This window comes from Leptonotus elevatus, chromosome 1, assembly GCF_054856555.1.
Source record: "Leptonotus elevatus isolate MCC_2025b chromosome 1, RoL_Lele_1.0, whole genome shotgun sequence".
In the NCBI taxonomy this organism is placed as follows: domain Eukaryota; kingdom Metazoa; phylum Chordata; class Actinopteri; order Syngnathiformes; family Syngnathidae; genus Leptonotus; species Leptonotus elevatus.
In genome coordinates this window covers 26,240,287-26,257,474 of record NC_141239.1, presented here as the reverse complement: position 1 = coordinate 26,257,474, position 17,188 = coordinate 26,240,287, and the positions used below count along the sequence as shown (strand labels likewise).

Below are 17,188 nucleotides of genomic sequence, written 5' to 3'. Positions count from 1 at the left end.
GTATGCGACAGCAGATTCGTCACCAAAAAAGGATGATCCAGATACTGTATATTATTTGTATTTGATTTAAAACCAAATTCCAAAAAGAGGTGGTTTTGGTTTAGATATAATATAGCGTTGGTGGGGAAAATAAAGACAACCAACCTGGTTTGGCTTTGTGAATGTTCAGCTTCGGATTGCTCGCTCCCCCTTTGACGGCGAGATGATGAAGCAGCAGCAGGTTCGCATGTGTTGACGCTAGCCAAACACTTTGGACATTCCACGACCCCTTCCACGCGTCAAAGTGTCAAACAATCCCCCCGCCTACTAATAAACAAGCGGGACACAAGGGAAGGAGACTCCCCCACGCCCTCGTTTACATTTGGCAACTAACCAGCGCTTCCTACTATCACGTCTCTCCCGGTGCCAATGTACCCGTGGAAAAAAAAATACATTTTTCTACAAACGATTAGCTCTCGTTTCGCTTTTACAAGATACAACACATGGCGCTTCCGCTTTCAAAATTATACAACCCTACAAGGAAGAACGTCTGTTCAGGCTTTGCTACCAGACAAGCGTTTTCTCTTATTTTGAAAGTCAAACAATGCTGTAAAATCTTGCTACCGTGACGCCGCTGAGATCGGTGGCTAGCAGGTTGTCAAAAAACAAAACAAACACACACACACGCACATACTCGTGCGCGCGAGCACGCACACGCAACACGAACAACGACAAACCCACATGACTGACGAAGAACGTTTCCTTCGAAGCGGGGAGATCTTGCATTTGAAATGTCCGCGGCCGCCGTTTGTGGTTTGGAAGAGGGAAAAAGACACGTTTCTTGTTGTTTCTTGTTTGTACCTGGCCGTACGTCATCAAGTTTGGTCACGTGACTTCATTCATAAACCGCTCAAAAAAAGAAACAATCCCGTAATAATGATAGCGTTGGCCAACTTTTGTGCTCTAAGGTCACATTATTATTATATTATTTTAAATGGGACGGATCGGCCAAGTCATAGGCCCATTTTTTTTCTAATATGTGTGTAAAGAAAGTAAATAATTCTGTAATTTTAATTGTTATTATTTCTAATTAATTTAGTTATAATTAACTAACAATCATTCAATAAAGCAATACAATTAAATAAACGTATTTTTTATATTTATTTACAATAAGCAAATTATTTATTAAGATAAATTATTAACCAATGAAACATTAACCAGTAAATTTTTTAACTAATTTTAGGGCATAAAGGGAATCATTAAAGGTGCATTGTGCTATTTAAAAAGGTAATATTAAAGTATTTTCTACATCATGCATGCACCACCAATGTCCAGATGAGTAAGAAGAGCCCTGACTGTTTTACTCTAACTGCATCTATCAGCTTTTATAGAGTGTGCTGACCCTCACACTCCACATTTTCTTTAGGGAGGGGCGGAGTTTTTCTTTCCTCATTTGAAGTCATGTCTTCAAATGAGGAAATGAGGTCAACTGTGGCTGTGTCTTTAAAATCGTGTACATACTCACATGCTGCACGTTATGCTTTGGGCCAGAGGTTGCAGTCCCAAGTAAAAAAGTAACAAACTGCACAAAGACCCTTTAATGCAACAAATACTGCAGGCGTACAATATTGATAATGAAAATGTTCAGGAGTTAAAGAATGGAGGGAGAGGTCAGGAAGGAAAATGTTCTTGAAAATTATTTTATTTATAATTAATAAACCAATAATGATACATTAAGCTAAGTGGTTATTTTACTGCTAAGATGATCAACTGTGCCACAAATCACACATTAAATAGCCCACATTTTGATTTGCTGTATGAAACAAATAAAGACGTCAGTGAAACCAGACAAAATATAAGGGACACTTTACAGTTGAAACTTTGCAAGAATTGTGTTTGTATCATAAGGAGTAATAATGATGGGATATGTAGCAGTATCAATAGTTTAAAAAGTGCAAATTACCGGTATTATGCAGAAAACCCATCATAGCGGAGTAGTGGTTATTATCATGTCTGCTACACTTCTGTTATTCTTGGTTCCAATCTCAGCTCCAGCTTTCCTGCACGCCAGTTAGCATGTTCTCCCTGTGCTTATGTGGGTTTACTCAAGGTCCTCCAACGCTCCAAAAACATGATGTTTGGTTCAGTGAAGACTCTAAATTGTCAATCGAAGTGAATGTGAATGGTTGTCTGTCCGTATGTGCCCTATGATAGGCTGGCTGGCTGTCAGTCCAAGGTGTACCATGCCTCTCGCCCAAAGTCAGCTGGGATTGGCTGCAGTCCACATTCGGCAAATTAAAAACGCAAAGTTGATTAGCACATCTGTCTCACAGTTATGAGATTCTGGGTCAGATTTCGCCTTTCATGACCATTTGAAAAATATTATATACATATATATGTATAAATATATATATATATATATATACTGTATTGCATAAATACTTGTTACCCAACCCTTATTTCAATGCAAAGTATTACATAGTGTAAACGTGTACTTTGCTTCCATTTAAAAATAAAAGGATAAAACAGTCATGCGAAAATAGGTGTTATTCCTCTTAGTTCTTGATCAATTATTTTTTCTTGGATTGAAGATGCTGATCCCACGTGATGGCATGCCCACGGCCTCCACGGTCACTCCTGGCTGTTGCATCACTTTGTCTAGGGTTGTCTTCTTGATAGCAGCCGGTGAAATCCTCTCCTGGTCTGCCAATGACTGCAGTTCCCTTAAAAAAATAAAAAATACAAATAAAAAGTGCAGGTAATGCTTTAAGTATAACTTTAGCACAAATAACTGTCACACTAGTATAAAATTAAATGATCCGATAATGTATGTGAAACACAACTCGCACATACCTTTCCATCACAAGTGACATATGGCTGTTAAATAATATTTTTGTGTTGATCAGGGGCAGATATAATATGTTTTACTTCTTTCTGTCCGATTTCATTTCTTTTTTTTAAAGAATGAAATACAATTTTTGAATTGAACTAGCAAGCTGCTAACGCGAGAAGACAACAGTCTACATCTTTACAGAGCACTCCTTGTCAAAGAACAGAAGATCAAAAGGATAGACAGAAAGATAAAAAGGAAGTAGAAATCAACCAAAATTTGAAGAATATAAAGTTGGCGGCTAGTTTAAGAAGATATCGTAGCCGTCGTCTACATTAACTCAAGGCTCTTTCTTGCCAAACATCACAAATAAATGGACAACAGATCAAGGACCTTTTTTCAGAAAAAAAGTTAGATGAGGGTCTCACCAAGTTAACATGAATGGGAACAAAAACAGGAAGTTCAAGCTTACCACAATTAACCCAGTAACAGCACAAAACATGACTTTATTGAAACAAAACTATTACTCGATGATTATGACGCTGAAACAACAACAAAGATTGTGGCTAGAGTGAGAAGCTAACTCCTTTGTTGACAAAAAGCGAGTTGAAAGTCCAACAAAGTCCAAAACAGGAAGCAGAAACTTACCAAAGTAGCCTGGTAACCACTAAACATGTCTTCCGCTTATCAATTACAACACTGAGACATGAGCCGATAAAACGTAGCAGTTTACAAGCGCCGTGCAAATAATTGAAATTTGAAATTTAACCCTGATTTCGATTTTGTCTTCTCACGATCTTTAAAACATTACAATCAAAGAAAGACGATGAATTGTGGGTTTTGTTGCGGTTACCTGGTCCGAACACAGGAGGCCTCGACCGCGTTGATGAGGAGGCTGCGGAAGCCGCCGCTCTCCATGACGTGGAGGGCGTGGATGGTGGCGCCTCCCGGTGAGCACACGTTGTCCTTGAGCTGCCCGGGATGCTGCTCCGAGTCTAGTAACATCCGAGCGGCGCCCTTTCAAAGCCACAAAAGAAATACGATTAAGATCGTATCCGGTAAGTGCTAATAGTAGGGGTGTCGATCTGTATCACGATTCGATTCGATACCAATTAATCCCAATACGAATCTATAAATCAACGATTGTGATTTTTTTTTTACTCAAATTTAAAAAATACTTATCAGTAAACTTGTACATTGACACTGTAAGATTTGTATGAAAATGTACTTCAGGCTTATAACTGTGAGGCACTGTATTTAACAAACAGGTTGCAATCTGTTTCATGTTTGTACAGCATTGAAATAAAATTTTAAGGCTTAATGTTCCATTAATATAACATTCTTTCATGCTTAAAGTGTAAACCCTAACCCTAATTAAGACATTTTGTTGAATATTTCCATCATAAATTGATCTTTAAAAATCAATTTGGCTTCATATTGAATCGATACGAGAATCGGGCGCTGTAATATTGTGATATATTGCCGAATCAATTTTATTTAACACCCCTAGCTAATAGTGTAATTTACTTCTTTTTTTTTTGCTTTATTCTGGGAGAGTGTCTGGAAAGAAGAAAGTCTCTATACGGGGCATTTGTTTGTTCAAAGGCATGGCATGGTGTCAAGGTGTACATTTTTCAGGTAAATACTCATCATTTTTGTTTCTATAAACTATTGAAACACATCTCCCAAATTAGAATAGAAATATTGTCATTTAGTTGCAGAAAAAAAAAGGTAGTGATTTATCAACGCCTTTCCCCCCAGAGCTTTACAAACATATTGTAAACATGTAAACACACTTCACGTAAACACAATGAAAACATGCATTCGTCCATTCACATTCACAAATATGATCCCAACATTTTCCTGTCTTTTAACACACAATATAAACGGTATTTTCACATAAATACAATGTAAACACTGGTCTGTGCATTCACACATACAATGTAAACACATCTTGCACTTCAAATAAACACACTGATGGTAAAGTGTATTCTTTCGCTACAGTAGTCAATAGTAAGCTTTCCAAGTCTGTAGTGACTGCTGAGTCAAGTGTGACACGTAGTGGTAAAGGTCAGTATCACAGTTTGTGTTTGATAGTTGTGTGAACTTGGATTTCTATTTACACAAATGACACGTGTGGTCGGAGGTGCTAAGAAACGAGTGATACACTACATGTGTCCACTGCATTTTCATTCAGGCATAATAGTGTACAAGGTCTGGCGTTCATACCAGCAGGGCTTGAGCGCCGAGGCGTACAGCGAGTCTCCTAGGCAGGCCCATCTTCACGCCGCCATCGGCGAGGGCGTCCACAGCAGTGAAAGCCTGCAAGACCATCATCAGTCTTTAAGTGAAACAATTTGAGGTCCTGTCCATTTCACATATACCGAACAAAGAAGCTGAATACCGGTCTCTCTGTTGATGTAACACACATTTTGTAAATCTGTCCCTTCACGTGAACACAATGGAAACACTTTTGAACAGCTACTGTCCATCCAACTAATGTAAACATCTATGTATCTATTCACACAAAATGTAAACACCCATCTTTCCATTCACAGACATGTTAACATCTGTCACATGATGTTAATATCTGCAAGTCACTTCACACGCATGATGTAAAAAAAATAAAAAATAAAAAAATATATATTTTTTTGTCCATTCAGTTCAAATACACACATACTCTATTCACATATTAAGTGGGCATCTGTCCGTAATATAAACACGTCTGCCAGTTCAAACACTCTCATCTGTCAATTTGCGTGTACACATAACATGGATGTCTATCAGTCAAATTAAAAGTAAAAAACAAAACAAAACATTTTTGTTAGAAAAACAAAACAAAACTGAGAGAACTTAAAAAAAAAAACACGATAACTGAATTTACATTATATGTTTAGCTATAGCTAAAGCTATAACTATAATTACAGCACAAATGGCCTTCGTTTTCACCTTTTTTCATACATGAGCATTCAGGGTTTATTTTAAATGTATTTATTAAAAAAATTACTGCATGACCATATGGAAAAAGACTCAATATATAAAAAACTAAAATTAATACTAAACTAATAAACGCCTCAAAACGTGCGCTGGTATTATAGGCACAGCACTTTCGTGGTTTAGATCTTATCTCTCAGAGAGAACGCACTGTGTAATCCACGGAAATGTGACCCCTGAATTAGGGCTGTGCAATTAATCGAAATTCAACTGCAACTTCAATTATTACAATCCACAATTACAAAATCTCCATAATCGTAAAAATGATTATTAATACTAATTTTGAGTTGTTTAAATGTATACATTTGCAACATTTTTATTTTAAAATAACAAATGTAATATATTTTGTTTCATCCAATTTACAAACATAATTTTTGTGTTTCTAAATTTTTTATTTGTCTTACATTTTTTTACGTTTAAAATGTTCTTGTTTTCTACCAAAAAATAACTGATCGCCCAATGATTTCAATTATAACCAATATAATCAGGATTAATATTTTCTTCATAATCGAGCAGCCCTACTCTGAGTATTAAAATGCCACCTGTGGAATCCTGCATGGATCAGTATCCAGCACACTATTGTTTAGCATCCACATGCTTACGCTTGATGCTAATACCAGTATTGTAAATATAACAGTGTTTACTGCTATGCTGATGATATTTGCCATTAGAACTAACAAACGTGACAATAAAAGTTGCAGTTTTGTTTTATGGTGGGTGGATGGGTGGGGGGTCCTGTACTGACTGCTTTTCTGAGTACCCAGATACCTCTGCCCCCCAATAAAGCAAAACTGCACCTTTCAGAGTGGCCTTTTATTGTGGACAGTCTAAGGCACACCTGTGCACTAATCATGGTGTCTAATCAGCATTTTAGATTAGGTGTGATGGATTATCTCGGCAAAGGAGAGGAAGAAAAAAACTGTCCGTCATTCAAAGACATACATGCAAACGCATTTGTCTGCCCGTGCACAGATATGCAATGTAAAAATCAAGCCGCAGCCTAAGTTATGTGACTCACGTAAGCAGGCCCGCTTCCACTCAGGCCTGTAACAGCATCAATGAGGTCCTCCTCCACTTCAGTGCAGTAACCCACACTGGCCATCAGCTGCTCTAGTAGCTTTCCATCCTCCACCTCTGCATGGGTACCCGTGGCGTACACAGTAGCCCCTTCCCGCACAACCACAGGCGTGTTGGTCATGCAACGCATTACCTTCGGAGCGGCGCGATACTGCAGCAGCTTCTGCAAAGACATACACTGGTTACGATTCTGTAGTATGTATTGTGTGACTGTGTGTCTGGCGACCAATCCAGGGTGCCCACTTGCCTGTCACCCTAGGTCAACTTAAAAAGGCTTCAGCTCACCCGCGAGCCAACAGTAATAAAGACCGGCACTATAGGAAATGGTTGAATATCTCCTTTGAAGCAGCACACTGACTCGCCTTCTCGATGGAGCTGATGGTGACGCCGGCAGCACAGGAAACGATAAGGTGACGATCTTCGATGCTTGGTCCAATCTCGTCCAGCACGAAGGGAATGATGTGGGGCTTCACTGCCAGGAACAGGACGTCGCTCTTGTTCACCGTCTCTTTGTTGCTCGTTGTGAAATACACCCCTAATTTCTGTATGTAAATTGTCACTGATTTACCAGGTGCATTAAGAAAGACAGATCTGTTTAAAACGTTTACCCACCCGGAGTCCCTGGACAGTGGGGAGATCTGTGTCTGGGGAGCTGGCTGTGATTCTGTGGGCGGCGATCACACCTGAACATAACCACAGATCAGTTCACGTGAAGACACAATCGACAACTTGAATAAATCAACGTTGAAAACTAAACATACCTGCCGCTGTTAAGCCTCGCACCAGTGCATAAGCCACTTGGCCCGCTCCTATGAAGCCCACACTCATCTTACCTGCCAATGGACACAAATTTAAATAAGCAGGTGAATTTTTATTTTGGGATGATGTTACAATGGGTTAGGGTTAAACAGTGCAGTGAACCTCTATTGGCAAATTTGGCAGTGGTGTAAATTAAAGGCTGACCACCTGGTCCCAGAATTTCAAAAACTTAAATCCAGATTAAACTGATCCAGGTTTCCAAATTCCAATTTCCTGATCCATGGATCAGGATTTTCTATCCCGGTGTTTCAAAACTTTGCTGGCTTGGATCAGAATAATCCTGAATCCTGATCCTCTAAAATTGAGATTTCCGACTTCCGGTTTGGCTATGAGTGAGTGAGGACGTGCGTGTCTGTAGCTCCTGCAGCTAAATTGACGAAATGACGCAAATCATCAAAGTGAGACTTTTTTCTGCAAAATACCAATAGGTGGTCACCTACTTTTGCTGAGAAAATGTCACCGAAAAAGACGAATGCAAAGCAGACAGCGCCAGAAACAGCGGGCCCTGCTGAAACCTTGAGGGAAATTGACAATGCTGGTCTTGGTGCTAGCAATGCTAACGGAGAGCAACTACGAGGTAACCAACAAGTGCTGTCTGCGCTTGCTTCGTTGGACGCCAGACTGACCCAGATTAAGATGGACATTTGCGACACTTTGCGAGGTGAAATAGCTGCACTGAGGGCCGAAAATGAGGTGGCCGTATCGTCTTTAAGGCGGGAGATCGAACAACATAACGAGCAACTAAAAGACATGGCGGAGTCGGCCACAAACAGATCAAGCAAAAAAAGAAAAGTAACGCAGCTAACGGGACAGGTGGAACAACTATCTGAGAAATGTATAGATCTGGAAGGTCGTTCAAAGAGGCAGAATATACGGATAGTTGGAGTGCCAGAAGGCAAAGAAGATGGACAGCGTGTGAGGGACTCTGTGGCGCAACTTTTGCGTGACTTGATGGATTTGGAGGAAACACCCTTGTTGGACCGAGCGCATAGGGCATTACGAGTGCGACCAGCTGACGATGCCCCACCACGACATTTAATTGCGAGACTCCACTACTTTTTTTTTCTTTCTTTTTCTTTTCTTCTGGAGAGCTCAGTATTGTTCATTCGGTAATTTTACCTTTTCCCTGTAAATGTACTTGAATGACTTGTTTGTGAAGTTGGTATTTATTGCTTCTAATAAAAATATTTGACAATTTTTTTTTTTTAATAAATTTGAGATTTCCAAATCCATCCTGCTCCTCGGATCACCCCGCCCCCAGGATCACAGACTGGGTAGGGTACACAAAGTGTGTTCTGTAGACCTCAAGGCTTTGTTTGATAAATCAATATACCAAATGCAAACGGGGCGGACATTTTGCCTTGCTCTCCAATGACAAACGACATCACAGTTGCTCAGGGCAAACGCAATATTAATCTGAATGTTCTTTTTCGCTGTTTGGATTTTTATTTTTATTTTTGACATTTGTGGAATTTTGAATTTTTCTGTTCAATTAAAAAAACACAATGAGGTTTCATTTACAGTATTAAGAGTATTGAATTCCGGGAAATGCATGAGATACTTATTTACTGATGAGTATATGTGATACTAATACATGGATACTTTCTAATCCTACCCTGAGGTGGGATTAATTTAATGCTATTTTTCAGGTTCAAATTGATCCCGATTTGGGACTGGAGTTCTGAAATACTCGCGACACAGGCTCAAATCTAGATTAAAGGAAGGATTTGATTTTTTTGAAATACCCAATTTTGGTTTGATCTAATCCTGGTGGATTGTGTGTACTGTATACTGGTAATATGTACAGTGCTGGTAATGACTCACACATACTTACAGTAGCATACCTCAACCAATCATATCGTTGAATTCTGAGCCACATTACTAGTGGAGATGCGGCGTGTTTGAGTCCGGCAAAAAACAAAAACGAACCACAAGTTTATAAATGTAAATTTATAAGAGCTAATTTAATTACGGTTGAATATTAACATGAGTTAAAGTACAGTAACAGTACAGAATGAAAAATAGCCAGACTCGGAGGCATGATCATAGTTTTCATGACATCAAACTATGTGAAGCCTAATATATTTACATTACAAGTAAGCCATACACCTTCTACATAAGTATCCGATGATCTCTTATCATAAGTAAACATACTTCCACTTGTATCTGTGTCGCGTAGTTGCTCAAACGTTGAAGAGTAGACAATATTGATGTAGTTTTGATCTAAGCGAATCTAAGCTTGACGTGACGCCGGCAGCATATTATCGAACACCGAAATACATTTAAACAAAAAGAGAAAAACTTACGGACATAAAGACGAAATACTCCAAGAAATACTAGTTTCCCCGTCGCTCTCGCCCTGTTGTGAAATGTACCTGAGGGAGAAACATTTGACAGACGGATGCAAGAGCCAATGACCGCGCACGCTTTGTCAATGTGAAAACTAAGCAACAAATAATGTCGCCGTAAATTACAATTTAAGGGCGGGCTATTTTAAAGTCAGAAACGGTTGCATCAGTTTGTGCCGCAGGGGAGAAAACCAGAAGGAGATGCCAGCTACGGCAGCTAGTTGGTGCGATGCTAACATCTGCTGGCGGAAGGTGTAAATGACACACTGTATTGCGGGAACAATCCTCCTTGGCAAATATGTAAGTTAATAAATACTGTTGTATTTTTTTCTGAATGAATAATTAAAGGAGGAGCTAACAAACCCGTCTATGAAGAAAGATCAATGTTGCTATTTAATGGCAAAGAGCTACTTAAAATGGCCGCAAAGTATTTTTTAGTATTAGTATTTATTTGTCATTTCCACATCAATATTCTGGGTGGCAAATACAAAAAGAACAAACAAAAGCATTTGTACTGTATGTTATCTGACGAAGATAGGGGGGGGGGGGGGGGGCGTGAAATGATTAATAACCTTCTTTACCACCACTCCTGTAGTTTGAATGTGTGAAGTCTCCGTTGGAAAGAATGTTACACGAGGAAATTCCTTGAAAGGAAGATGGATGCCATTTACATTTAAACAGGTAAGTTGATTAAAAAATAGAAGTGTTTGAAATTCAGACTTACATGGTGTGGTGTCTTGCATGATGAATCAATTAATTTACTTTGCTGTTGCTCAGAATTAAATGTAGACACTATCATGCTATCGAGGTGGCCATAACTAGCAGGCTAGCCAATATGTTTTGCATTTTGCATAATTTATGCAGACAACCCAGCCAAACATTTTATACATGCCTGTGAGAAAATGTTTTCCACAAATTCATTAATGAAAGTTTGGTTCCCAGTATGTCCTAGGTGAAGTCGCTTGTCGTTGTTGGGTCATTAACTATACAACCCAAAGTGGAATTTATTGCAATATAGAGTCTGGCTGATTTATGCAATATGAACAAACATCAATTGCATCATTTAAATAATGTGCGATTGTGGGTGTGAATGGTTGTTTGTCTTTGTGTGGCTGGCGACCAGTTCAGGGGTGTACAACGCCCATTCACAGCTGAGATAAGCTCCAGCTGGCCCATGACCCTTGTGAAGATAAGTGGTTCAGAAAATGGATGGATGAATGGATAATACATTTACTATAATAGCAATCATTCATTCCAGTTTAGTTTTGTTTGTTTGTTTGTTTGTTTGTGTTACAATTAATTAATTTAACAGCTTGTTAACTGACTTTCACTTTTGTACGGCAGTACATTCAATGCAGGTCTTAAGGAACAGCTAATTCAAAATCCCAACAAATCATGTAGGGTATATTTAGGTTCTTGGTCAACGTTGTTGATCTGCCAGGCAAAATGTTTGAAAAACAACTCTCCAGTAATTCATTGGTATTCAAAAATATCCAACTGAGGAAGAAATGGTTATATAAATATCCAAATTAATACTGTACACAATCTATTGCATTTAGAAATACATACAACAGATCAAACATTTGTTTTTGTTTTTATTTGTTCATTTTTCCTTTCGGAGACAAGTTGAGACAAGTTATAACATTAATTTTTTCACATACAATTACACCCGAAAAGAAAAAGGGCTGACGGGATGAAGCCGAAGCCTATTAATTCCTGTCCCCACAATACAATAGGACGCAGATAATCAAAATGATAATTCGTCAAATATCTAATTATCACGTTGTTGATTGATACAAAAAGTTCATCTTTCCAATAGTCTTTGTTGATCAAAACGTTGATTTGTTCTCTTGTTAGTAAGTTTGTTTCTTGTTGATCAGTTCATGTGTTCACTCACATTCAGTGGATACGTGATTCTATTTGAACATGATTTTATACAGAAACATGATTCTATATGAATATTTAACAGGTTTACAGCAAAATGGCCGGGGAGCCAAACATAAAAGGCTTTGTGCAGTGCAAACTGTCTGTTGAATATATGCGTACCCATATGACATGTGCTTTTAACCATGACATACATAATGCATATATCTATTTGTTCAGACTAAGACGGAATGGCCTATTGTAATCATTAGCAAGAAAACAGCTAAGTTGGGTGCACACATACCTATTTTTAACATGATTTTTACAATCTGAGAGACCCCACATGCCGGGAAAAAATGGCATTTGTACTTCCTACAGTTTGGTGTACTTGAGATGACCAAGTCATTGTGTAATGTCAGTTGTAATATTATACTGACCTGTGAGAGGCAGCATGCAGCTGCTGGAAAATACAAAGATGTGGAGTATTAGTACAAAAACAGAAGAAGGCTCGGCGAGCATATACTATACAAGCACTCAGCAGAACCAGCGTGAGGGTCAGGCCACTTCTTGACTGGCTGTTATTTCAGTTCATGCCATAATTAGGAATTGTGTGGCTCCGCCCAACTCCGTGTTGACTATGCAAGACGATTTCCGACCCTTAATATTGAACAGGTTTGCCATTTACGATTGTCAGGCAGACCGTCAGATCAGGGAAGAAATCTTTCAGATACATCAGATAACGGGGCCTTTGCTTGCAAGATAGGGAACATTTTCAAATGTGGCCCGATTGTTCGTATGTGTGTACTTTGGTTTTTGTCGGTGGGCATAGTCAGCAGATCACAGGCTAGGAAGCCCCTGCAGTTTTTGCTGAAGGTTTTAAGGTTCAATGCCTTGTCCCGCTGAGCTAAGTCTTTATTAAAAGAGTGATCCTACCAAGTTATTGACACGGACATTCACACAGCAGCATTGGTGACGAAGCGAATCCTCTGTGAGTAGACCAGGTCAACAAAGTAAAGAATGAGGTTGACGTTGGTAAACACAGTTACCACCAATTTGCTGTCCCAAGGGCATTCTCCACGTGGGCAGACCTCCGGGCGAGTCGTCAATCCGTACTTCTTATCAAAGCTGAAGATCGGCCATACCAGTGCGGTGCTGAGGTAGAGGATCACAGCCATGAAGGTGTAGATGACTACAAACCGATCAAAGGGGAACCGCAGGGAAGACGTCCTTCCAGATATTGTCAGTATGACCACAAGCACAGTGATTGTGAAGCACAGGCTGTACACTGCCACACAGTACTCAGTGGCTATGTAGTTTTCATACCCACTGTAATTGTCCAGTGCTCCAAAAATTATGCAGGCCACAAATCCTTGGACCACCTTGAGTAGACCAGACACAGTTGCCATGTACCCCACCACAGCGCCCGGTTTGGCACGAGTTATGAAAACTTCAGTGGCATAAGGGAAGACGCAGACACTGGAGATGACGGTCACAGCAATGCGGTAGGCTTGCACCTCACAGCCCTTGTTAGGGCAGTCCATATCCAGTAAGTAGACGGGGTACACCACGGAGGCAGTGATGTACATGAGTGTTGCCAGCATGGCGAAAGCCACCGTTAAGTTCTCCCATGAGATTGGCATGCAGACGTGGAGTCGCGTGATGTCCAGGCTGAATACCACCAGCGTGACAGCAAAACAGAAACACCACACAAACATGCAGAAGTACCCATAGGTGGCGCTGTAGCCCGCACTGTGCGACACAAGGGCGATGATGGTGGAGCCTAAGAGCAGCTGACACATTCGGGCTGCACCTAAAGGTGACAACACAGCTTCTTTGTTGAGGTAGTGTCCACCATGAGCATCCATCGTGTATGAAAGTTGTCCCCTGGTAACAGCTGTCCAAATTCTTATGGAAACACTCTCAGTCCTGTTCTTGGTTGCTTTTTATAGGTCCTTAATTACAAGGGTCTGTACTTTGTTTCTCCCAGAGCTGGCATTACGGCTTCACTCTTAAGAAGCCGTTACAGCAGATTATATTACTTTAAGTAAGTAGAGTAAAATGAAAATAATTTACCTTAGATTAGTATTTATCTTTGCTGTACTTGTCTTTAAGCAATAAAACACCAACGTCAGTCCTGTTACGAAAATGCAGTCAAAAACTGTTGAGATTTGTTGAAGTCTGTCCATCAAAATTTTTCTTTGCTTGCTCTCATAAGTAGTGCTCCGGTGCATGACAAGGTTATTCCCGTTCCGTAAGCCTTCTTCATGTCATACCATTGAGTCGGTGATCCAACAATAGCCGTCAGTGATCAACAGGTGCAGTTGTTTGTCTTTCTGTCAGTCAAATTCCTTGGTGTTTTGTAGCCATCCATCGAAAAACTCTGCAAATTTGGTCATCCTCCCTTGTCCCCGTTTGTCTTTCGTCTGACCGCGTGTCGTGGTAGATTGCTCAGGATGGCTGTTTAAATGAAATTTGCAGCCATGCCCAGGGTTACAGGCCCCTGGCTAATGCTATAAATAGGGGCTCTATATTCCACGGCAGTGTGGGAGGCTACATGTGGCACGCAGTAGGGGAGTCGTCTTTCTTGGGAGGCTGAGTCAGAGCTTCTGCCATAAGAAACTGGCATTTATACACCGTGTAATGACAGGGGGGAAGGCTGAGACGCCCATTAGAGACAGCAATTACACATGATCCAACGGGAAAATTATACAGAAGCAGTGGTAGATTTGATCTAGGAAGTGAACATGAATTGGTAGTTACCGAAAATACTTGTGATGTCTGTAATCTGGAGTGTTGCTTTACATTGTGTATTAGCGATTCGTGTGAAAAAATTGCTCTCATTACTACTTTTTTCAGGAATATGTATAATATGTCTGTGTGATGTCACCTTCAGATTAATCACTGGGATAAATACATTTTGGCAGTTTATCCTCTCATTGGACGCGCACGGACTACCGACGTCACTTCCGTGAAACTGACATAGGCCTTGTTTAGACTGCCATCCCAAATCCGATTTTAGCCCATCCAGATTGAAAGTGGATGTCTCTTAGTCGCTCTGCTACCTCGGATTGTTGCTGCAATTGAGGAAGGTCGGAAATCAGAATTATCCCAGTTGACTTTTCCCAGTTCCAACCTGAAAGCGTTGAAGGCGAAAGTAAACAACCTAAATGTCAGAGAGTGATTAAACCCCCCCCCCCCCCTTTATTTTGGTCCTCAAAACACATTTTGACCTCCAACAAACTTTTCGCAATTTTGTTTAATTTATGTATTTATCATTTTTATTAAACATTTCATACAGTTCAGTAGTTCACCGTATAATTTCATCCAGGGAGTTAGCGGCATACTGTCACGTACGTTGTGTTACGTGAAGTAATGTCTTTTAGTTTTACACACAAGTAAATTGTGTTTTACCATTTACAGTATGTGTTTTCCACACGGGTCGCCATTGTAGAGTGATGTCATTAAGTCGGTCGGTGAAGTCGGGGTCCTTTTCTTTTCCGACTTAGTAAGTGGATTTCCGAGTTCAAGGGGGCGTTCCTGTATACACACCTCCTGGTTTGAAGTCGGAAAAGTCCGACTTCCCACTTTCCTCGAATGCAGCATTACATATGCAAGTCCATGTCTGCCTCCTACAGTCTCGTACACGTCTTATTAGTGAGTTGGAGTTGGAATAGTAGTGTTTAGGAACATCTTTATGTTGATTTTCAGGTTTGTGATTTATTAGCATAGCATTTGGGTAGCATAGCTTGTCGTAGTATCGAAATTATTTAGATCGTAGTTTTCACTGCTGCTGTCAATCACAGCCAGACTATGCCCAATTGAGTGGCAAGAGTCTGGTTGAGGGGTGAGTTATACTTTAAAAGAGGACACATATCATTTACCAACTCATTACACTCTTGTCTGAGCAAACTCTTTGTATTTGATAATTAACTTGACAACTGTGATTTGCTAGCATGCTAACTGCTAACACACAGCACTATAGCTCTAATATATATTCATAGCATATATTCATGTATGCTGATGATCTCGTACTTTTTAGCCCATAAAGTGCTGGGTTGCAACAGATGTTGACGATGTGCTCCCACAATGGCATAAATCATGATATTATAAATAATGCTAAAAAGAGTCATGTAATGATGGTTAAAAGCGTTGTGGATAATAAAAATTTTTTTCCAACATTTTATTTATTGAACAGCCCCCTTGATGTATGTGTGGAAACCAAATATCTCGATCATATCATATCTGAGGATCGAATGGATGACAAAGATATCTCTCGCCAGCGCCGTAAAATATACTTAAGGGCTAATTTGTTGATTAGAAAGTTATCTATGTTCAGATCTTATATTACACCATTCTATACTGCTTAGCTGTGGACTAACTACAAGAAGTCAAGTTTACGAAGGCTTAAAGTTGCCTACAATGATGCAATGAGGCTCCTTCTTCGAGTTCCTAGATGGCATAGTGCCAACATTTCATGCACTGTTAAGGCAGTTAATGTTTAGTTTTATTTGTTGACGAGACAGGTCAGAGAATTGCATAATAGAAGCCTTGGTCAACCCAATGAAAAGCTGTTATAGATTTACCTCTAAGGTTAGATTGCTTTGGTGCACTACTTTGTGTAAATTTGCATAGTTTAGTATAGTTTTAATCTTTATTGTCCTTTTTGTCTGTGTATGTTTTTATTTTTATTTTGTATGGACCTGTGTCTGCAATAAAGAATGACTTGAACAGTTTGGAGGACCAAGACATTTATCTAGTGTGATAACTGCGATAGTCACCCCAAACAAGCACACCAATGTTTACGTTTTTTTTTTTTTTAAAGATACATGGAAGAGGACCTCAGGAAACACGTTAAATTAAAATACCTGTGTTATTCATGACCAAGGTGATTTTATTAATCGTCATAGCTAGCTAACATACAAGCACAATGGCACAAACATCTCATTAGGAACAGTTTTAGTTTGCCTAAAACTAACTCTCAAGCTAATAGCCTAACTCGGAAGAGCTTGTTCCTGTATTCTGCACTTGCTGAGCCCGTGGATTTTACACTTGAAGTCCTTTGTGAATTTTATTTATTTATTGCATCCTGTCTTGATGGAAATGCATGCCGGATTTCATGTGAATCAGTCACACTTATTTTGTCATTTATTATTTTAAGGTTGTCAGACCGGGTAAAAAAAGAAAAGAAAAAGTATGCTAATTCATGCAATAGGTATGTGAGGAGGATCGTCCAAAAAAATAACAGGAGAACACTATTTTTTTTTTCTTTGTATGTATG

General features: G+C 39.6%; 3 protein-coding genes across 3 annotated transcripts in view; all 3 read right to left on the bottom strand.

Annotated features, from left to right (window-relative positions):
* Positions 1 to 533, bottom strand: part of LOC147181421 (transcription factor MafG) — a 29,575-nt gene extending 29,042 nt beyond the window's left edge. The window contains exon 1 of the mRNA XM_086075877.1: positions 145 to 533. The gene's annotated coding sequence lies outside the window, so the exon portion shown is untranslated. The remainder of the gene's footprint in view (positions 1 to 144) is intronic.
* A 1,119-nt stretch (positions 534 to 1,652) lies between these two features.
* On the bottom strand, positions 1,653 to 10,113 carry LOC147181420 (pyrroline-5-carboxylate reductase 1, mitochondrial-like). The gene is made up of 8 exons (XM_086095978.1): positions 10,006 to 10,113; positions 7,642 to 7,713; positions 7,493 to 7,563; positions 7,243 to 7,422; positions 6,822 to 7,043; positions 5,039 to 5,131; positions 3,663 to 3,826; positions 1,653 to 2,702 (listed from the first exon to the last, which is right to left on the bottom strand). Exons 2-8 carry the CDS (start codon positions 7,706 to 7,708, stop codon positions 2,546 to 2,548), a joined length of 954 nt encoding a protein of 317 aa, XP_085952104.1. The 5' UTR covers positions 7,709 to 7,713; positions 10,006 to 10,113; the 3' UTR covers positions 1,653 to 2,545.
* A 1,516-nt stretch (positions 10,114 to 11,629) lies between these two features.
* Positions 11,630 to 14,383, bottom strand: myadml2 (myeloid associated differentiation marker like 2). The gene has a single exon (XM_086095992.1). It carries the CDS (start codon positions 13,773 to 13,775, stop codon positions 12,864 to 12,866), a length of 912 nt encoding a protein of 303 aa, XP_085952118.1. The 5' UTR covers positions 13,776 to 14,383; the 3' UTR covers positions 11,630 to 12,863.
* Between the last annotated feature and the right edge of the window lie 2,805 nt (positions 14,384 to 17,188).

What these genes read in the sequence shown, in the direction of transcription:
- LOC147181420 (XM_086095978.1), bottom strand. Translation starts at nt 7,708, where the DNA reads ATGAGTGTGGGCTTCATAGGAGCGGGCCAAGTGGCTTATGCACTGGTG. An exon ending in GCGAGGCTTAACAGCGGCAG is followed by an intron (nt 7,564 to 7,641) that starts GTATGTTTAGTT and finishes GGTTATGTTCAG; the next exon opens with GTGTGATCGCCGCCCACAGA. An exon ending in GTGGAAGCGGGCCTGCTTAC is followed by an intron (nt 5,132 to 6,821) that starts GTGAGTCACATA and finishes ATGGTCTTGCAG; the next exon opens with GCTTTCACTGCTGTGGACGC.
- myadml2 (XM_086095992.1), bottom strand. Translation starts at nt 13,775, where the DNA reads ATGGATGCTCATGGTGGACACTACCTCAACAAAGAAGCTGTGTTGTCA.